Source organism: Lampetra fluviatilis, chromosome 24 (assembly GCF_964198595.1).
Source record: "Lampetra fluviatilis chromosome 24, kcLamFluv1.1, whole genome shotgun sequence".
NCBI classification, from domain to species: domain Eukaryota; kingdom Metazoa; phylum Chordata; class Hyperoartia; order Petromyzontiformes; family Petromyzontidae; genus Lampetra; species Lampetra fluviatilis.
Genome location: NC_136298.1, coordinates 7,550,719 through 7,572,687, shown reverse-complemented (window position 1 = coordinate 7,572,687; position 21,969 = coordinate 7,550,719). Strand labels below are relative to the sequence as shown.

The 21,969-nt window shown below is 49.7% G+C and overlaps 2 protein-coding genes across 3 annotated transcripts in view; one reads left to right on the top strand and one right to left on the bottom strand.

The window, feature by feature from the left end:
* Positions 1–18,902, top strand: part of LOC144941110 (histone H2A deubiquitinase MYSM1-like) — a 30,351-nt gene extending 11,449 nt beyond the window's left edge. The window contains exons 6-20 of one of the 2 annotated variants that reach the window (XM_078867604.1): positions 654–771; positions 1,525–1,623; positions 2,598–3,421; positions 4,136–4,266; positions 5,797–5,927; positions 7,015–7,092; positions 7,804–7,907; positions 8,651–8,705; positions 9,084–9,134; positions 11,216–11,290; positions 12,192–12,380; positions 13,249–13,378; positions 14,713–14,818; positions 17,121–17,178; positions 17,958–18,902. In XM_078867604.1, the coding sequence (XP_078723730.1) occupies positions 654–771; positions 1,525–1,623; positions 2,598–3,421; positions 4,136–4,266; positions 5,797–5,927; positions 7,015–7,092; positions 7,804–7,907; positions 8,651–8,705; positions 9,084–9,134; positions 11,216–11,290; positions 12,192–12,380; positions 13,249–13,378; positions 14,713–14,818; positions 17,121–17,178; positions 17,958–18,125 (2,317 nt within the window). In that variant the 3' untranslated portion in view covers positions 18,126–18,902. Of the gene's footprint in view, positions 1–653; positions 772–1,524; positions 1,624–2,594; positions 3,422–4,135; positions 4,267–5,796; positions 5,928–7,014; positions 7,093–7,803; positions 7,908–8,650; positions 8,706–9,083; positions 9,135–11,215; positions 11,291–12,191; positions 12,381–13,248; positions 13,379–14,712; positions 14,819–17,120; positions 17,179–17,957 lie in introns of both variants that reach the window. The other variant, XM_078867603.1, reaches the window with a different exon arrangement.
* Positions 18,903–19,890: 988 nt separating this feature from the next.
* Positions 19,891–21,455, bottom strand: RMI2 (RecQ mediated genome instability 2). The gene is made up of 2 exons (XM_078867857.1): positions 21,035–21,455; positions 19,891–20,571 (listed from the first exon to the last, which is right to left on the bottom strand). The coding sequence occupies exons 1-2, from the start codon at positions 21,348–21,350 to the stop codon at positions 20,423–20,425; spliced, it is 465 nt and encodes a 154-aa protein (XP_078723983.1). The 5' UTR covers positions 21,351–21,455; the 3' UTR covers positions 19,891–20,422.
* Between the last annotated feature and the right edge of the window lie 514 nt (positions 21,456–21,969).

Genomic DNA, 21,969 nt, shown 5'->3' with positions numbered 1-21,969 from the left:
TCCACCAACGTGTAGTGCAACTCCCCCGACCGTCACGGCGTGGGGCAGCCCTCATTCGTCAGTGGATTGACAAGCAAGCGCTGCATGCACACATGACGTATCAGGGTAGTTGTTGGCAAAAGTACACTTTATATCGGTGTTTGGCAAAAACATGTATTATTTTGAACTTCTTTCGCACCGTACATAGCCAACCGTGCTAATCGGGGGTGCGGGGGAAAGACAACAAACTAAACAAAAACAGCAGTTTTCAAGAAATTCGTGTTCAATCTCGATTTAAAAGTGTATGGCTCCAGAAGGAAAAGCGTTCCCGACGGCCGCAGAAGCGCATCTGAAAGCGCGCCGTGACCGTCCTTGTTCGATGGCTCGCCAAAAGCCACTGCGAGGATGACCGGAGTTAGTGTGATTGTTTATGTTCCTTGAGATCAGCAAGGTAAAATGTCAATGTCTCCGTTACCAAATGACAGTGCAGCGCCTTTACATTAAGATGTGAAGCTCGGGCAGTCTCAAGTGCTCAACACAAATAGCACGTGTAAGACCGACCGTCTGGATGACAGAGAAGCTTCGATACGCACATCGAAGGAATCCAACCCAATGTGGATTTCGAGGGACCGAGTGATGGCACGGCTAAGCTGCGTGTGTGTGTCTTGTCGCAGGAAAGCGGCCGGTAAAACATGTGGTACCTCCTTCTCCATCGGTGGTGGCGGCAGTGGTGGCGGCGGCAGACACGGTCTCTGGAGCTCCTCGGAAAAGGCCGCTTTTGAGGAAGGGCTGGTAAATGAATGCGTGCAGTCGCCACGTTTCCTTGAAGGTTGTAATGAGCCTCGCTGACGCTTGTGATTGTTGCGACGGTCTTTAACTACGACACTGTTCCTGTAACACGGAACCCACGACCAAATCACCCAGAATACGTTCCGATCTTTTCAGGCCTCGAGGCGATCACCATGCATAACACGTGCTATAGGCTTCCCTGCAGTGCTGCATTCTGTGCTGTAGAGAGCAGTGCAGAAAAATCTGATTAACTATACTACTATGCTTCTGCATACATGCTCCCCGCCTTCAATGACCTGCACTGACCAGCGTGGTGAAGTATGGTTGTATAACCCCCACACGACCCTCGCGGCGTCGGGATTTCCTCATCCATTGGTGGAAAAAGGGCCGTTACGTGTACATTGGAAGACAGAATGGCGTTGAAGTGGAAAGGCCTTTTTTCTGCAGTGCATAGGTTATAGCCGCCTATGATGATGATCAACCCTAGAGTGATGGAGTTACTCCAGATATCATGAATACCTGTTTATAGGTGTGTCAATATAATCACAATTCTCCTGAGAATAGGCCTTCAACGCTGAGTTGATTGAGTGCTGGACTGCGTATCTTGGTGGTATGGTTGTTGCTTTATACAATCGCATCCTGTTCACATTTTTTTTTGTTCAGAGAGCTTCTAAGGCTATAAATAAAGATCTCCGTCCAGCAGTGGCTGGATGAAAGTTGACGACGCTCATGGCGACGGTTTCTCTTTTCATCCAGGCACAGTATGGGAAGAGATGGACGAAGCTATCTGAGTTGATTCCATCGCGCACGCTGCTGCAAGTCAGGAGCTACGCACGGCACTACCTCAAACACAAGGTGGGTCGCACGGGAGGCCATAGGCGCAGTTTATCTTCTTGCGCTCGCGTGCGTTGCAAGAGGGAGCCATGAGTCGGGCAGCGTAATGCAGCCGTGGCGTTTTAGTTAGACAATGGGAAATTATAACCTGACAACACTAGACAGGTGAGTTCCAGCAATTAGCCATAAATTATCTGGATAATTGCGAAGTTTGTACGCCATGGTTTTTGATTTAATTTTTATTTTCGTTTTGAAAGTCGCACATCTCATTGCCTGGTTCTCTGAGATAAAGAATAATGTTTTTTTAAAACTGTCTGAAAATGTTAAACACTTTTTTTTGCTGACAAAATCTTTTTCTTGTAATTATAGTTTTCAGGGTGGTCCTGGTTTGGGATATTTTTCCGGTTCCTTTTCATTTTCAAGGAATGTTTTCATTGTGGGGACAAGAGCGGAGTACCTTGAGATACCCCCCCCCCTCCCGCATGAGAAGGAATATCACTCGAAAGATTCGCAGAGGCATGATCCTAAACCCGCTTGCCGTACTGCCATCTCTTGGTTCGTTGCCTCGCAGCGCAGCAGGTTTGGGAGTGTCACATATCTGCACGTGATCCATCCAACCCTTGCCTCGAAAGCCGCTGCATCACAAGCATGTGCCACCAAGCCCGGCCGCCGCTCCTGATGTCTATGGTCCCATTTCTGTTGTATCTGACGGGGAGTTACTGCAGCATCTACAGTCGATGATAGATATGAAAACAGATGACGATATTGTATATTCTGGGGTTTCTCGAATGCCAATCCTCATGATGCACTCCAGTGTGCCTTTTCACGTCTTCCACATTTTCTTTGAATGCAAATTAAGTCATTATAAGCTACATGCGTACGATGATTGCTAAACCGCGTCACGGGGAACACACTCACGCGCGCGCCCTAGACGTCTTTGATATCCAGTTGTCCGGAGCACCAAAGTTTGTTTCGGTTACGCGTTTGATCAGCAGAATAGGTTAACCGGCAGCGGCAACGGCTCCGAGTTCACGGCGGGTTCCTCCGGCTCGGGCTCGGAGACTGCCGTCGCTTCGGGCGACTCCACCCAGCCTCTGGTGGGCGGGCTGGCAGGGAGCGAGACGGTGCGCGTGCGGACGCTGTCCGACGGCTCCGACTCCGAGGTGGAGGTGGACGTCCTGGAGAATGAGCGGGGAACCGGCTCGGAAGCTTCCGACACGGAGGACGAGAGGGAGGGTGGCGAGCGAGGAGGACGAGTAGGAGGGTGCGACGTGACTGGGCGGAGCGGTGACCGTGGCGACACCGCTCCGGCTGTGTCAAGCAGCGAGCTGGATGACCACGCGGCGGCGGTTCTCGAGCTGTGTCCGACACCACGTGGCGAATCTGACGTGAAACAGAGAAAGGGGAACGATGCTGACGATGACAATGACGATGCTGGCGGTGGCGTGGGCAGTGGTGGAGGTGGTGGTGACTGTGACAACTGTAACATTCCGGAAGAGAGAAACGTCGCGGACAAATTTGATGGCACGGAGCTGGAGGAGCCGTCTCAGCGGAAAGACGCGGACGACGACGCCGGCAGCAGCGGCGGGCGGCAGGACGACCAAAACAAGCATAACGAGGAGTACGAGGAAGAGGAGGAGGAGGAGGAGAGCGAGGAGGTGGAGGAGGAGGGGGCGGCGGCACCTTTACAGGAGCTGGTGCTGGAGCCGGATGTGATCACTGATGCAGAGAGGAGAGCGAGCGAGGAGTTTTTCCAGGGGAGGCCTTCAAAGACGCCCGAGCGCTATTTAAAGATCCGCAACTACATCGTGGAGGAATGGTATGCTTGTTCAATGAGACGAATCCAGACAATTTGACAAAAGTCATGATGCATGTGCATGGATCCAACGTGTTTGTCCTCGAAAGTATTTAGTTAGGGGCATGGAAGCCGACAGCTAACTGTATATTAGAATTAAATATGTTTTCGCTGTAGCCAAAGTTTTCGGGCTGTTTTTGAACAGGGTAAGTCCCGAATAGCAACGAAACTTAATGGTACAATTTCATTCATATTTACTCTTCATTACGAGAGGGTGCCCCCTCCCGCGTTACAGACAGACATGGCTATTGCGTAAACACTTTCAGCTATTGGTTGGAGAGCGTTAAAGAGATGCAATGCTCTTGTAGCTACACACCGAGGCTGTTTGTGAGATCCTGCTCTGCCTGTGGGCAGTGGTAGTGCAGCGATTAGCGTGCTCCGCTACGAACCCGGCAGCCCGGGTTTGATTTCCGCTCACCGTCAGCCTGGTACGGTGTGTAAATATCACCGCTAGCGGGACAAAGGCGGCTGAAGGTGTGGTGCTAGTCACCCACCCGCTCGTGTGCCGCGCCGGTCTTCATAGGAGCTCGCTAACAGCACTTGCCCTAACAGTCTGTTCAAGGCTAATATGGAGGATATTTTTTTAGGTTTTGTTATATCTGTATGCACATGAGCAAGCCCACATATGTATTTGCTGTCTTAAGGCATTACGAGTGATCTTCGTCTGTTGGCTCCCAGGGAGAGAATCCGTCCGCGCTACCTCAACAAGACGGCCGTGCGATCCGGCCTCAAGAACTGCGGTGACGTCAACTGCATCGGCCGCGTGCACACGGCTCTTGAGCGGCTCGGAGCCATCAACTTCGGCTGCGGTGAGCCCTGATGCAGCACCGCCATCTGGGCTGGTATAGTGCATGGGTGGGTCGGTGGGTGGGTGGGTTGTGCTCTGTGGGGGTGTGCGAGAACGAATGGGTGGATGATGTGAGGTGTTAGGTAGGTAGATTGGTGGTGTGGTGTGGTGATGCCATGGTTGGGTGAGTGGGTGGGTGGCTTGGTAGCAAGTAGGTGGGTAGCTGGTCTGGTGAGGGCATGGGTGGGTTGGTCGTTAGGTGGCTTTGTTGGTGGTTGAGTGGCTGTGTGGGTAGCGGCTGGTTGGTGTGGTGAGGGTGTGGGTGGGTGGGTGGGTTGGTAAGTGGGTGTTAGGGTTGCCACGGTTTGGCAATACTATGATACATCATACGATAATAGTATCCACAAAAATCATATCGTCGGTTTTGCTAAATGTTATGTCATGGTTGCCATTGTTTGTGCAGTTTTTCTTTTATATTGTTTTCTGGACAAAATATAACAAAATATAGCAGACTCAATGAAAATTATACTCTTTGGTTCTTTCGGTAAAGCCACGTAGGTATAAAATAAAATAAATTACGACGTTTGGGGCGCAACACAAGCGTCCGTCATCATAAATCACCTACGTGATTTATTTTATTTTATACCTACGTGACTTTACCGAAATAACCCAAGAGTATGGATTCCTGCAGTCACGAAAGCTTTAAATCAAGATCAATGAAAATTGTATATGAATAGCTAGTATCCAATAAATTAATGATTGTTAAACTGTTTCCCCGAGTTACTGAAGGGGTGGTGATAAGAGTTAGTTAATTATTTTCTATGTAACTGACAGCATGTGCATTGTAAGTGTTCTAGATTCCGATGGCTGGAAAGCCATATGGCAAGATTAAGTCGAAACAACTACAGTTGAATAACATTCGTGATCTATTTTGTACCCGAAGCACAGAGAAGCGCACAAAGAATGCAACATAAATCACGAGACTGTGAGAAACTGATATCGCGATTATTGTCATATCACAATTTTTTTTATCTTGTATCATATCGTGAAAAGTTATATCGCCACCACCCGAGTGAATGAGCGGGTGTGCAGGTCAGGAAGCTTAGAGGGGCCAGTCGGTGTGAGAGAGGGGAGAGGAGAGGGGCAGCAGTGGTGATGGGGAGAGGGGCGGGGGGGGGGGCAGGCAGGGGGAGGTGGCGACAGACAGTAGTGGGCGAGAGGTCAGCAACCTCTCACTCGGCCTATCCGTCCCAGGCCAAGAAACTCTGTGTTCCGCACTGCTCCCGATTGACTACGGGAATTGGCATCACATACCTCCCCCGCCTATTTGTAGCGGATGCAATTTAAAAATAACCGGGTGGAGACACCGGATCTTGGCAGGTGGTGAGAGCCTTGAGGGTTGCCGCGACGTCACAAGCCGCTCCGCTTACTGTAGGCGCTGCCTCGCTCCACTACGGTTTGGCTCCACGGTGATCGGCATCAACGCCATTCTTCCCAACCTCACCCAAAAACCTCCCCGGCCCCTCCCCTCTGTGTTGTTCCTCCACTGCAGAGCTGGCGGTGTGCAAGCGCCCGCGGGTGGTGGGTGGCGCGCGTGGTGGTGTGGGGCGTGGTGGCACGGGCTGGCCTGATGGGGCTGATGATGATGGTTCCGTCGCGCTGGCACACAGGCTACAGTCCATGGTGAGTGGCCGTTTACTTTCTCGCTGAATGTTCTCAGGGCCACTGGTAGACTGTATGTATGTTGAACTTCTTTCGAACCGTACGTAGCCAACCGTGCTAATTGGAGACTCGTAGTCGGCATGTGCCTAATAATCTTCATCGTATTCAAGTCCCTAGGCCTATTGGGCCTTTGTGACATGACCGTTTCCTTTACTGATATCTCTTTCCAATTCTCTCACTATGGCTGTGACTAATTGCCGCAGCCATGGCAAGAGTTTCTGGGTACTCAACCCTGGACAGATCTGGCTGAAGTTAAGCCCCGATGGTGAGTGGTGGTGGCAGCGGTTGCGATGATGATTGTAGTCGCAGGGCAGTTTGCCCGGATTGAAAGGCATCTTGACGGCACCGGTGAAGGCTGCCCCACTCATCGGCAAAGCCTATGACGCCAACGGGGCGAGGTTACATGACTGTGTGGATTGGCCTCGTGGGCTGCATCATGTTTACATGGTTCAAACAGCGATCAGGTAGAGCATCGTACCTGGTTCCTGTTGTGGGCTACAAGTGTCTCCGTTGGTTCGACAATTAAGAAGATTTTGCTTGATCAGTAACGGCTTCTTAATGACTTTGAGCTGTGTAACGAGTGGTGACATACAGTGCAGCGTATTTGATGATCAGTTTTTCTGAGAAGCTGTAGCTATTCCTCCTGCACGGATCAATCAACTCGCCCCATTCGTAAATAACATTCCCATGGACCACAAAAAATATAGAACAGGATGAAATTTTACATGATTTTATTTTTTATGCAGTCATTGATGAATGGGCTAAATACATCAACTCTGACTCATTTTCAATATTGAGAACTAATTTCTTTAAAATTGCTTTTTGTATTCAGTTTGTTGTCCTTCCACCCGCACCTCCGATTTGCACGGTTGGCTACGTACGGTGCAAAAGTTCAACATGCGCACATACATACACTTGATAACTCGGATTAATCACAGGTGGTGGCTTCCTGCATTCAAACGCAGAATCTCAGCAGCGCCGACTCAACGTCTCTGAACTTCTGAGTCACCCCACCACCGGAAACTCTTCCTCCTTTTGATTTCTGCAGCGCACGAGGAAGCGACGTGTGAGAGACTCCTCGGGAAACTGGTGCAGCGAGCGCGAGCTGGAGGGACAGACGTACGAGGTACGGAGACATTTCACTCGTGTTCCCCCCTCCTTCTCACGTACGTGAGCGTTCATTTACAATGAAAGCCACAGCAGCCACCGTCGCCCGCTGCGTGCGGTCTGCTGTCGTCAGTGGCTTGCTCGCATTGTTTGCTCGGTGTGACTAAATCAGAATCTTCATTTCGACTGCAGGAATCCATAATTACCCAGCAATACGCCGGCAGTCGTCAGATCTCAGAAACTGAGCGCGGTTAAGCCCCGGCTAGTGACTTGGACGCGTGACCGCCATGCATAATCGTCGTTGTAGGCTCCTGCAGGGCTGCGTTGGGGGCATCAGAGGGCAGTGCCCCAAAATCCATTGTCGTACTCCCGTTTCTATGTTCCCAGTCTTCACCAAACCCACATTAACCAGCGTCTTACAGTATGGCTAATTAACCCCCCATGCCCTGCACGGAGTGGGCCGGCACTCTCCCATCATTCGAGTGACAAAGGGCTACACGCGTGCATATTTTTTTATTGTTGTATTACATTGCTATTGTAATACCACACTTTTTTACAATCTCCACTTCTGATCGAAACAACATCCCTCAAACCTGAAGAATTTTTCACCACCGAATATTATTGGCGAACGTCGATGGATCGGGGGGAGGCCTTCGTTTCACCAGTGGGATAGAGCATGGCCCTTGCCGACGGTGCCGATGGTGACGAGTGCTGCTGTGTGACTGCAAAGCACCTGACGGCAGAGGAGCTGGCGGAGAGGAGACGACGCCAGGAGGCGGAAGAGGAGGCGCGGCGAGCAGAGCGCGGGACGCGGCCTCAAAAGCGACCGCGCGGGTGTGACCGCTCTCCCTGCTACCGCACCGCCACCATCATAAACAACATCATACACACCGCCACAGCCACACGGTCACACACACACCATCATACACACCGCCACACCATTGTACAGGCCACAGCGTCACACCATCGTACACACCGTCATAGCGCCACAGGCACACCACCACACCATCATACACATAGCCACTGCCACACCATCATACACAGTCACACCCACACCGTCACACCACCACACCATCATACACACCATCATACACATAGCCACTGCCACACTGCCACACCATCATACTGTCACAGTCACACCCACACCGCCACACCACCACAGCCATACCGTCAACCCGTCATACAAACCGTCACACCACTACAGCCACACCATGATCCATAACCAACATTGTCCCACCACCACCCGAACACCAATAATATGTACCACCCTGCCCATTCCACCAACTCACTGTCCCACTGCTCCACCGCCAACATTGCCCCATCGCCCTGTTCCCTCCATTCATCCCACCACACTTCCTGACTCACTGCCCCACTATATTCTTTCCAAATGACCCGTATATTCCACCACCATCGAAACCATTGGTATCCCTGCCACCATCCCATCATCGATACCACCACCACAATAATAATATAATCAAACTATACACAACCTACATCTCAAATTAATTAAACTGATTGAGGGAATAAGGATCTTGATATAGCATGTACTAATCGTTGTTGTCGTCATCCCTATGTAGTTCTCTGTGCCCCTTCCGGCTGGTGCCGTGTTCTTCGTTCACAGCAGACAGGCCGGTACGTCCGCACAGCACAAGAGCCGTCCTGTTTCCATGCGGCATCGTTCTTTCTGTGTTCGTGTTGTTTCACCCCGCATTGTCGCACCCTCCAGATTCGACTTCACCGCCCACCAGCGGCCGACAGTAACGAACGACGCTGTCAATGGCATCGTCCTTGCTCATTTACCCTGCCACTCATTCGCCAGTTTCCACAAATTGTTCGGTCGATAAGCCCCGGCAGCTCTTCGAGCCGTGCGAGAGAATGTCAGGGGGGGTGGGGGGGGGGGCATGCGTTGACTCGGAGGCTCGGATCTCGGTGCCCCTGACGCGTTTGTACGTTCGACCTGGCCGCGAAACATCGGTTAAATCCTCTCCCTGTTGTTTCCCCCCGTCGCAGGCTCCGTTCCGAGTTTTGGTGCGCGCAGACGCCTTGATCGTGATGGACATTGTGAGTGGCGCGCGCGTGTACGGTAACGTTGCTGGCAAATTGACGTGAGAAGCGTAAACTGTTCATGACTTAAAAACTAATTAAATAGGTAAGCAGGTTTGTTTTGATGGCAAGGCGCTTTGATCAATCGATGAAATGTTATTTCCTCTGGGTAATGAATTGCCAACCTGGGTCACTGCCAATACCATTAAGGACACATCGAAGCAACTGGGTAGCTGGAGGGGGAGGTTGGTTGGGTGATTTGTCCAGGATTCCATTTAAGGATTCAGCCATCTATGATTAAACCGGATTCTCATGAGCAACCAGATAATAGTCTCAGTCCAGTCACCAATAACCAGAGGTGGGACAAAGTCATTGTTATGCAAGTCCAAGTCGAGTCGCAAGTCATCAAATTCATGACTCGAGTCTGACTCGAGTCCAAGTCACATGACTCGAGTCCACACCTCTGCCAATAACTGTACAAAAAAGAAGATAAATATTTGGTTGATTGCTGATGCGACGAACACTCATTGCATGCCATATATAATAGGTGTGCACCTAGTGTGACTAAAGATGCCTATTAAAGTGACTTCAGATTTAAGTCATAATAATAATGCAATTTATCACACGCATAATTTCAGACAAAGCCATATGCCCGACAAAAACAGATGAACGTCTCTTTCATCATCATCACCATCATCATTTTCCGGGACTGTGCTCTGACGCAGAGTGGTGCACTGCTCGCCGCGACATTTCCGAGTAGATATTTGTCATCTCTTGCCGTTAACACCAGTGGCACAGCTGGCATATAATTCGAAGAAAGGAAACGCAAATCAAAGGGGGGAAAGCATCTTCTAAAGGAGTGGACAAAGCTGGCGGGCAAACGCAGGGGGCCGAATGACCGCGGTGCAAGAGCCGCTCGACCGTCAACAACGATTTAACGGGAAGCGCTGGATTTATTGACCCAAGCTGGAGACAACATGTTTTCATTAATAACTTGGGACAATAAATAGTTTGGTGGCCGTGGTTAAAGCACTGACGCATCGACTTAGAACAAGAAAATAGAAAGAGAAGGAACAACAACAAAAAAAACTACGAAAATAAGGGAATCCGTGTTTAAATTTTCTTTCGGGGGTAAAGTTGAGCGGGCCGGTGCGGTGTGGGGGGCGATCGGGGCTTTGAAAGGGGACCCTGTTATCAGGGCCACCGGGAGAACTGAAGGTCGCAACCCCCGTGCTCCCGTTGTGCCCGACTCATCGTGACTGGGTGGGGGGGGGAAATGGCAAAGCCCGAGACGCGGCGTAACAACAAACACGGAGAGCGGGTTTAGCAGAGACTTCACAAGGGAAGTCAGGTGCAGAAACATCGTTCCTCCGCGTGGGTGCATTGGGGGAGTTGATCCTCCATTGCTTTTGCGACCTCACAGTGTGTAAACACTCACATGTGGCTTGCCCGATTTGTAACCAAGGGAGTTCGTGGGAAAACCAATATGTTCAACATCATAAAGTCCCCTCCTGGTCCCTCCCATAGGAATGTGGAAGTTGTACCGCTGGTTGAGGACCGGCAGTGAAGATGGAAGATGAACATTTCCCAATGCTCTGTTGAGCATGGGGGTGTTTGAGCGCTCGCTTAACCAACGTCAAACAATTGAATTGAGCTACTAGTGACAAAATTACATCCGTTATTTATTTGACGTGTATTTTGGCAATTTATATACCTGCAGTCATAATAAAGTATTTATCCAGAAGTCCCTCAGTTTTTCAGAGGGATCCTGTATTGAGATATTTTTGCTTCTACCTTTTGACTTCCGATCATGGGAGGAATTTGGAGTAGGCAGAGAAAAGCTGCACATATGAGATGACATTCGAAGGTCTGTGTAGATCTGTTCCCAAGTCTGCCTGCTGTGCCGCTATAATCCCGACCGCCTCACCCGCCCGGTGGATTTGGAGGTCTCCAAACACCGCGACATCCGCCAGCCCCTGCCACCGATACACTCGTTCACGGCCATGCGCGCTCCCGACGCACCCCCGCTGCGCGTCGCAAACAACAACGGCAGCCCTTTGTCATTGCGTGGCACCGTCCCTGACCCGCTTGTTCCGCAGCACGCGCACGTGTCCAGCGCTGAGGTCATCGGGCTGCTGGGTGGCCACTTCCACCCGGACCAGCAGCAGCTGGAGGTGAGGAGCCGAGACGGGAGATCGTGAAACAGAATTTGCACGGCGCGAGTGTCACAGGATTACCGTGGCAACAGAAGGCAGTGCATCGGTAGCCATTGTACTGTACTTGTATGCTCCACCCACCTTCACCAAGCAGTTCCGTTTCTCAGGCCCCCCCCACCCCCATCTTCACCAACTTCACCAACCCGCACTGACCAGCGTGGTGAAGTATGGTCAAATAACTCCCCATGACTTGCACTTTAAGCGGAGGCCCTCATCCGGCAGTGGATTTAATAAGGACTGTTCATGCACACAAGACAGCTCAGTGGCTGACAGTATGAAAACCTTTCCCTTGCGAGACTACTGAACCAGCAGGTGTGTTGTGCTGTCGTGAAAAGCGTGCATACGTGTTTATTTCATGTGGGTGTGTGTGCGTGTACGCATGACCATTGCAGCGTACTTGTGTGTGGTGCATGTGTGCGACCACAGTCGGTGTATGTGCTGTATGCAAATGATGTTCCCCTGCGTGTGACATCATCGGTGTCTTGCGTTTGTGAGCAATCGCAAGAGTTTGTGTGCTTGTGTGTTTGGGGAGGGCGGTGGCGTAATAATTAGCACGCTGTGCTACGAACCCGACGACCTAAGTTCAATTGCAGCTCATGTCAAACACCAATGGCGATAATCATACACGGTCCCGGGCCTCGCCTAGATCGACTCGGCCTTAAATGAGTACCTGGTGTGATGTATAAACATCACCACTCGGCAGACAGTTCGTCAAGCAAGGTGTTGACCACCCACCCTCTCATGTGGCTGTACCGGCCTTCATCGGTGCCATTCGCTAACAGCACTTGCCCTCGAAGGTCTCGTCAAAACCTCCGCGGGGATCTTTGTCTTTGTGCATGCACGACTCCGCGGTGTGAAGGTGTGTGCGGCGGAGCCGTGCGATGGCGTCAGCACGGGGCTGCAGTGCGAGATGGACGCGGTGGCGCAGACGCGGGCGAGCGAGGCGCTGCGTGCGCAGGGACGAGCGGTGCTGGGCTGGTACCACTCCCACCCGGCCTTCCCGCCCAGCCCTTCGCTGCGCGACATCGACACGCAGGCCAAGTACCAGGTACGGCGGCGCTACCCGGCCTCGCCGAGCGCGAGCAGACGCGCCCCCGGTGTTTTTATCACGCGACGTGAACACGGGTTTCGGTGGCTTTGCTTGTTAACCTCTTCCCATTGCGCTGTCCATTGCTGTGCTTTGTCGTACGTTACTGAAAGTGGTGACATATAGTTAGTCGTTTTGCTTCTGTGGGCAAAAATAGTACCTGCTATGACACATTGGATCAGAAAAAATTGTGTAACGATTGCCCCAGTTGTAACCGTATCGCAAATTGGCTGCTCTGCCACCCTGCTGGACACGTGTAAAGGATGCCGAGAGGCAACCGCTATTCGGAAATGAATAAATATACACTCACTGAGTTCGAACGGCTCCAGAGTTTGAATAGCGTGCTCGACTGTCATTGGCGAGGAGCTGTCACAGGGTGGGGAGTTCACGTAGTGGGCACCCAATCGGATTTGAAGGTGGTGAGCCATTAAAATCGGATTGGTCGTCAAGGAAAAACTAAAAGGAAATGACGAGTCGGTTGAGACACCGTTATTGGGGGAAATTAATGGGATTGGTGGAGAGTCATGAAAAGGGTGGGGAAGAGAATACAAGTAGGGTGCGGAGTGGTTTCATGGTGCCTGAACGAGTTAATCCCCTGGTATGTGACGCGCTGTGCGAAAGACGTAAGAAAGACGACGTTCAAGACTCACCGGGCTTGGAACTCCTTTACACAAATAACAATCGAACAGTTTTGTGTTCTCCTTCGCCCATACGTCCGCGTGTGCCAAACGCACACGCATGCACACACACACGTGTCCCCGTGCCTGCGTTTGTAGTACGTTCACTCGTGTCGTCGTTGCTGCTGTGGGATCGTACCTTCTCTCTGCAGGGCTACTTTGCGCAGGGTGGAGCTCAGTTTGTGGGGATGATTATCAGCCCGTACGACCTGGGCCACCCCTCTCCGCACTCCCAGCTCATGTGCCTCACTGTGACTCACGACGTCAGCCTCGAAGGCCACCGTAAGACACTATTAAACTAGTAATAATAATCATCTTTGGGTATTAATATATACAGACCTTTGTCAATCCTTCGATTGCCTCCTAATCCAAGCCCGGATCAATTTCAAGATCGCCATCGTTAAGATCCTCTGCGGACTTGCCACTCTTATCTCACTTTACTCCCCTACATGCACTCTCCTACCTATGCACTCTGATAACTCTCTCCCTCTGACCTCACTCTAATCCCCTCTGCAGTCTGGCAACTCAGGCTTTTTTTTATCAAAACCTAGTCAACTTTCAATCATTGGGAGGTCACTAATCCTCTCTCTGCTTCCCGTGTTTCTGTTCGTGCTGCTGTCGACTCCCTGTTCATGGCCAGGCGACTGTGCTCGTCTATTTACAGCCCCGAGCCAGCGGTGAAACATCCATTCATATGCCAAGTGGTGGTGGCGGCATCTGTGGAACAGCCACCCTCGTGTGCAAGACACTCTGCATTTGAAGATTCATAATTAAAGCTGCATTGACAAAGACAACATTAAATTTTCCATGTCTCTTTGCCCATGTCAACCGCTTAATCTTAAGCCTTTTAACGAGCCCTGCATGGCATTGCCAGTGACGAGTACTGGACGGCACCACCGGCACATGGGCTGGAGGGCCCCAGGAGCCAGGCTACGAATAGGAGGGAAATTGTACAGTTTGGGGGGGGGGGGGGGCAGTCTCCAGTTAATTCCTCGCACCAAGGCTCATGCCAACCCAACCTACGCCACTGTCGTCCGTGTACTAAAGGCCCGAAGCGCGTTTTCGCGACTTGGGTTACGTGCCCTGTGCCGTGTGCCGTCCGTGCACACGGGGTTTGATACGGCACACAGCCATGTTTGTAAATAAACCATAGTCCCCCGAGTCCTCGCGACGGATGGTTGGAAAGACATTTTCATTAATTCGCCGTGTCATACGTGGTACTCTCAATGCATGCCAGTAATTACAGCGGAACATTTTTACTATTTTAAATTGTGGCGGGGTGTGTGGGATGAAGTGGTCTGATGAAACTTATTGACACCAAAGCACCAAATTTATGTTAGTGGTCACGATTGACATTGCACAACTTCAGGCGCTCGGATACATTTGGATGAAATGAATCGATGCCGTGTGTGTATACAGCTCTCTTTCTACCCATCTGTCCTGCAATTCAAAGCATTGACATTTTACTTGAAATGAATATTAATAGTGTACGACTTTATTGCAGTATATTTACACGTGAACAGTAAATGTGCACGCATTCATGAATATTAGATTCTTAAGCTCATGATCCGAGCATCAAATCGACGTTCCCTCGCGCCCCCCCCCCCCCGTGGCAGGTTTGCCATTTAGGCTGCAGACGGAGAAGACGGCTTTCGTGTACGATCCGCTCGACGTGCTCACCAAGGCTAGGGCCATCGCGGAGAAATACTCGACGCTACACAGGTACTGAACATAATAGAGGAAGACCAAACATACGCTACACAGGTACTGAACATTTTGGCTTGGTCCATATAGATCAGAAACGTTGACACTGATGGGGAAAATAATTGAATGGAAGTTGCAAAATACACAGTTGCCGAGAGAGAGACGCACACTTGAAAGTTAGAAGTTAAAAAACGTAAACCTATTGACTGAAAAGTAACAGTGGGCTTGGGCAGGACATGTCGCCAGAAGGGGGTGATGGCCGGTGGTGGAGACGAATGACAGAGTGGCAGTCAAAGGAGAGAGCGTGCCCAAAAGGACGTCCGCCGAGTAGATGGAGCGATGAAATCAGCTCGTGTGCAGGTGTGAGATGGATTGTTACGTCGCAAGATGGCGATGGCGTGGGAAGGCCTTCATCAAGCACAGTGGGTTTATTGTGACTATAACGATGAAATTCAATTCATCGTTAAGACATTCTGATGATGTCACTGACATCACTACCATCCGGATTCATGCGCCAATGCCATATTGGGGGACCCTGATGATTACTTCAAGGTCTTTTTTCAATTACAAAACATCAAACTCATGACAAGACAGCAGGAACAACACACAGTTTAGGTATATATCGACAAGATAAGAGCTCTTTGTTATTCTTTGCGTATGCCTTAAAATAAACAGTGCTGGAGAACATTGGTTCAGAAAGCCCATTGGCTGATTGACCTACATTTTACTTTTTAGTGATGAAACAGTCCCTTATCTCCTCATCAAGATAACACAATCTCTTACAATTAGCAGTGCTGGTGGTTCACCCTGCGACTATGCCACCTCATGGTGATGCTGCATTACTTGCAGACCGTCGCCATATTATGGTTTGTGTACTTTTCTGACCATCCCTACCAAAATGCTGACAACTTCGGAAACCCGCGGGGTTCAGTGCTTCACTTAGAGAACCACACAACTGCGTCAGCATCCGTGAATCTTCACAACACCCAAGTATTTTTTTTGTCCACCCGTGTCCGAATAAAATGTGGTGGCACGGGCATGTGGTTCGAGTTAAAGAGTACAAAGCGACCGCTATAGCCGATGCAAACGACCACATTTATTTGCTATTCCACGCGTGTTTATTTACACGGCGGGTGGATGGGTCGTGGGCTGACTAGAATTCATCCGTGCCTCGCAGCATTATCTCCTGTGGATGGGTTTCTGGGGGAGACGGTGGAGGCATGGCCAGATTAAGTTTGATAGGGAGCCTGGGCTGGTATACTTTTGGGGATGGGTGCCCTCTTTGTATCGTCGTCATCAGCAGCAGCACCCACTGATCAATCCACTACAGGATGAAGGTCTCACCAAGCCACTACCACCCCTCATGAATCTTGGGATGAAAAATGTATGTTGGTAATCGTGCACCTGAACTGTTTTCATCGCCCCATCTCCACGGTGTATATTACATTATTTACCGTTTTACCACCACCAATGTCCGATGTAAAAAAACTCCAGTTATATAGTCGTGAATTCAAGTTATAGTTTCTAGATGTAATATGCACAACGTAAAGCTAACCTCTAAGTAAGAACTATTAAACATTGGCATAAGTGGTACTAATACACTTAGTGACAGTGACTTTAATTACAAAATCACCCACATCATTTACAATTCAATGCAGTGTGCTGGGCCACAACCCCCTAAAATGCCTATGCGTTAACCCGGCCTTGGGTGCGTGTGGGTGCGCACGCGCTCTGCAAGTGCTGATCGTAGACGTTTCGCACCGCCCCCACACGTTTCTCCACCAGTTTTTTCGCTAACGTTGTTGGTAATCGTGTCCCTTTTTTAAATCCTTTATATTAAGTTCGCTTGCTTGCTTGCGTGCTTGCTTGCTTGCTTACGACCGTGCAAATCTTTCGGTCGTTTTTTAACCCACTTCCCGTGATCCAATCGAGCTGACATTTTCCACACAGACTCGTTGTGCGAGACAATTAATGTTCGTGAAAAAAATTCCCAAAATTTTACACTTTTTAGGCAAAAAAAAATGTATTTTACATATATTCAAATAGAACTCATTCATGGCTTTGGCTGAACGTCACAGTGTAAGAGCCCAGAGCGTAACCCCTCCACAGGCTGTGGCGGAGTAGCGCAGTTGGTAGTGCCCTCGCTTCCCATGCCAAAGGTCGCGGGATCGATCCCCGCGTCCTCCACAGGCGAATATATTTTTCAATCCTTTATATTAAGTTCGCTGCCACGCATATAAAGGATTTATAGTGAAAAACTTTGTTTTTACGGGTTATACTTATTTCCACCCCCACCCCCGCCCCTCTCCGTTACCGCCAGCGGGGTTCCGATGCTTCACCCGTGCCGGGGCTGCGTGGAGCTCACCTACCTGCAGAAGGTGACGGTCACACCTTGCGGCGCTAGCTCCCCCGTGCCTCGCCGCACACGGCGCAGCAAATTGTCAGGGATTGTTGCTTAGTCGTCTCCGTGTGAGCGACACGCACCGCTGGGTGATTGAGAGCGTTACACAACGCGTGCGACCCAGTTTGCCGTTGTTCGAGAAAGGTCTTTTCTGCTCGATTGCAGTGTTTGTGTAAAAAACAAACGCAGCTACTTTCACAGAAAGAGATGCATGGCCAAAGCAAAAAAAAATTCCAAAAGGGATTTAAGAAACTAAAGAAGCACTATTCTGAAAAAAGCACTTTACCAGTAAATTGTCAAAATGTTTCTCAACTAGGATGGGAATGGGGGGCGAACAGCCTTTGTGTTTCGACACAGCGGTGTTTACACGGGATGTGCTAAAAATACTCGTGCGTAGGGTTTTTGCCGTTGTGGTGTTTAGCTCTCCGACGTATTTTCAGGCGATATCACATGTTGTTTGGAATGTCTGACGTTTCCATCTGCATCCCGGGAGCTTCTAAATTCAATTATTAATTCAGTGGTTGAACTTACACTCCCAGAACATGGAACTCGCAACACCTGGAGCCAAATGTCGCATGTCATTCCGAACAACACATAGCAACCTGAAAAAACATCAGAGTGTGATAAAAAAAAGGAATGCTTCAAAACCGAAGCAGGACATTAGCAAATAGTAAAGTCAGCGATTAAACAGTGCCTCGGGCTTAATAGTGGGACACGTGTGTGTGTGTGTGCGCGCGCATATGCCGGGCTGCACAGATGCTCGTCAGCCTGCGGCACTGGCTAGAGGTGGATTCTGAAGAGGACGCAGCTGTGGGAGATGGAGCGGAAGACTCTGGAGAAGTCGTCGCCGAGGTGGAAAGGATCTTCACGGCGGTGTACGTGGCGGCGGCTGCCGAGACACTGTCGCACGCTCCTGCGCTGTAGCGGAGGAGAAGCGATTTGACGATTGAAGTCGATCGTTACACTCGCGATATTGCGCATTGAATCATCCGCATGAAGATCGATTATTTACGGTTTATGCTCTAGCTGTGCGCCATTTAGTCACTGCACAAACATGTGCAGCTGAGATAGAAATGAACAATACAAGCGATTTGGACAAGACCGGAAATAATATTTATCGAAACTCAAAATCGTGACATTTCATTTAACTGCCGAGGGAGGAGCAATTGTTACAATGTTTTGTTGCAATACAATGTATTTTATACGGTTTTTTTATATTTACAACCCCTTCATTTTTTTTACTGAAATAACGGTGTCCTGTCCGTGTGTGCTAGCAGGCGCAGTCATTAAACGAGTGACACTGCAATATGGAGGCGTTTAAAGTTTGTAAATAATTGATCGTGTGCATAAGCATTGTGGCACAGTTCACGTAAGCAAGAACCCGAATGAGTGTTGTTGATGTTTACCTAATAAAACAAAGCAATGCATTACAAGCTATGCATGAATTCAATCGTAATTAAAACCCGGTGTGGAATGTAAATGTCTACAGCAGCTGCAACAAAATGATGTACAAGAGATGAACTTGGTTTACAAGGATATTAGCACATGAGCATACTATTCCATATAATCTATAACGACATTATTGAAACTTTACATCCAAGCCAAGTATAAATCTTCATTCCATTACACGTCACATGTGGTGAAGCTAAAGCAACGTTGGGGCTTTTACTGTGGCCCTAAATCATGTTAACCCATGCGGTTCTTAACCCCCCCCACCCCACTTCCCCCCCAAGGGTGCAAAAGTTTTACATGGGGGGGGGCGCAGAGGCTGAATCATGGATACCGTGCAGGAGGAATCTGAATGCGTGCGGGGAACGTCGGCGCTGCATTGCGGCACCATATACGACATGAAACGTGTTTGGCTTCCACCGTGTTGATTAGAGACGTGATCTCTCTTGTCATGTGACCTTAACCTTGTATTTTTGAGTAGGGGCGCAGGTACATTTCCTGTCAATCCAAACGGTTTACCCGTATTCTTGTAAGGGAAATTGAGTTTTTAGGTCCATATGGCGTACAGCCGTTTTAATCCTGGCAAAACATGTTTTTGTATATTTGTGTTCCTGCCTTGTGATGGGACTTTATAGGATGAACGTTGAGATTTATAAGGGCACGTGTTGACCAATTAGGTCTGAATTGGTATGTAATCAGGAAGGCACTCAGGGGTTGATAGGTATGCAGGTACCATTAGTTTTGATTAGGGGGTCGCCACACCACAATGCTTTAAACGTGTTAATGCGTCGCAGTACTTTGTGAATGCCGTTGTGAGTTTTCGCATGAAAATCTGTTGGTACGATGGTTAGAGTCGGAGGTAGTGAAGTAACTTTTTTGTTATTTTCTTTTAACCTATCTATGTGACTTTACCGAAAGACCCAAGAATGAGTAACTTTTTATTTCAAGGAAAGCATTTGGCACGTGATGTCAAAAGCTGTTGTCTTGCTGGAAGCTGCTGTACGCCATAGTCCTTGTCTGCATAGTTTACACGCTGGTTCCAATGCAGACATGTCTCCGTGACCAATATGCTCGTGTCTGAAGAATTCGTGTCTCCATAGCCTATGCACTGGTACGTGCATTGGCTTTGCACTGTTTGCCTTTTGACGTTCTCTGGTCTAACTATGGTTGCGACTAAGCCCGAAAGAAGGCTGTCTGGTGTAAGCCAATCATTTTAAAAAACAATGCATATGTTAGAATATGTTTGTTTGCATGTTCACCACAAGTATGTGTGGTTAATGCAGATATGATTCCTTGCAAAAGGTTTCTATATGGCGTTTAAACATTCTTATTTTTTCATACTTTATACTGGCAAAAAAGGTCCCATTTTGCATCTCTCGTATCTACACTTCTAGGCTACGTGTCTCAATTGTGTAAATGCTGGTATCGCACGAAGACAACACGAGCTTTTATCGATGGTCATTAACAATGCATTGTGAGAAACCTAGTTCATCAGTCCATTGGTTCTGAACCTATTTGCTATGGCGTAGCCCCTCAGCAGCCAATACCATTGGTCCCTTCCTGCGAGAAACAGATCCACTGGGGTGGAACCATCCAGCACCATTCCTCTGCAAGTTTGACTCCCCAGTTTCGGGCTGGGTGACAGTGTCCAATACATTTTCTTTGGCAAGGGGGGGGGGGGTGGTAGGCACCTGTCTAGGCATTGTGGGTAGATTGCATTGTGGTGGTGGTGATGACGATGAGACCGGTGTGCGTGGCTTCCTGCTAGTTGCTCAGGGGAGGTTCTGCTGCAGGTCGGCCACTTCTGCCCTCCACATGGCCCTGTGGGACGGGTTGCTCGTCAGCCCCGTAACCTTGGTGGCCTTGATGATAATGTCCGGGCCACAGGAGACGACGGCGCCGTACACCAGCACGTACTCGCCTGGCAGGCGCATTCAAAGCCACGTGTCACGCAAGAGACAACGACGCCATACAGAATCAGAACATTGATTTAAACTGGAGGAATCCGATGAGCGATGAAGCTCTTTTTCAGATGCCCAGTAAAATAATGGTACACATCAACGTTTCAGAAGACGTGGTCCACAACAGTGATAATTATAATTCAACGCTATTCAGCAACGAATTCAAGTAGTATAAGAACCCCTTTTGTATCACGTTTCTATTTGTAACAGAGTAATTGGTGAATTGTCAAACGGAATTCCAGGTCTGTAGTAAGGGTCGTATATAAGTTTACTTTGTTTAACACTGATGTAGTCTCGTGACATTTCCACGACCTTAAAAAGTTCTAGAACTGCGACAACTATCGACTTTTCCAGGTTAATTTCATCATTTCTCGGCATTTAACCCTTCCAGCCGAGTCAACATCACCATGAGCCACCACTCGCCTGGAGCCAGGCAAGAACTGCCCCTGGGCACGGAGTCCAACCCACGCACTGTGAACTCCCCGGTGTCGTCAGATATCCTAGCCGAGCCACCGTGGCTCTCCTCCACGGACACGACGTCTCCCTGCATCCACACGTAGGACGCCCGCAAGGGCGAGCAGCCGGGCCTGGGTTCGAACCCGGACTGTGTTGCTCCACGGCTCCGGGTCACGACGCACGTGTGAGGGGGCTTCTCGTCGTCGTCGGGCCGGGCACCGGGGCAGGCGGAGAGCTGCACGGCCAGGACTTTAAGCGGCACGGCGATGACTGGCGCTGACATTCCCTCTCTCTGTCTCTCCACTGCTGGATTTCCTACAGCTTGGACGAGGGACGGATGAATGGATGGAGTGTGTGGATTGGTGTAGTGAATGAACTACTGCAGGCGGGCACATGGAGTGAAATGAATGGAAGTGGAGGCGTGGATGAAATCGAAGGGGCTTTAAATGAAGACAGTGACGGCAGGCGAATGAATGAAGGCAGCTAGAGGAATAATCAGCTGCACGTGGGCCACACCAATGCAATAACGAATCGCCCCTCGACTAAAAGAACGAGTTAAGCCGAGTGCAGGCTCGGGAGAAGCAGCGAACGCAACTGAACGAATACAACGCCGCTCAGGGAACAATCTCGGCAAATTTAAATCGCCGTGACTCAATCGTAGAGAAGGAAAGCGACGAGAAGTTATTGACGGCGTTAGGGTCTAAGGGAGGCGGTCGTTGTGGCAGAGTTGGGCCCCGTCGGCTTCCTGGCGCTTCACGTTTCAACGTTTCACGAGCGGCCGTCCACGAACGGCAGAGTTTGCAGATCTCTTGAAACGCCGCAAGTTCGCGTCTCGCATTGCCCCACGCGAGTTTGAAGCTTTAATCAGCGAGAGAACGAGAGCGAGAGACGTTAACTTGAGG

Coding starts and splice junctions, on each gene's coding strand:
- RMI2 (XM_078867857.1), bottom strand. CDS start 21,350: ATGTCAGCGCCAGTCATCGCCGTGCCGCTTAAAGTCCTGGCCGTGCAG. Junction 20,572..21,034: donor CAGTTCTTGCCTGGCTCCAG/GCGAGTGGTGGC, acceptor TGCGCCTGCCAG/GCGAGTACGTGCTGGTGTAC.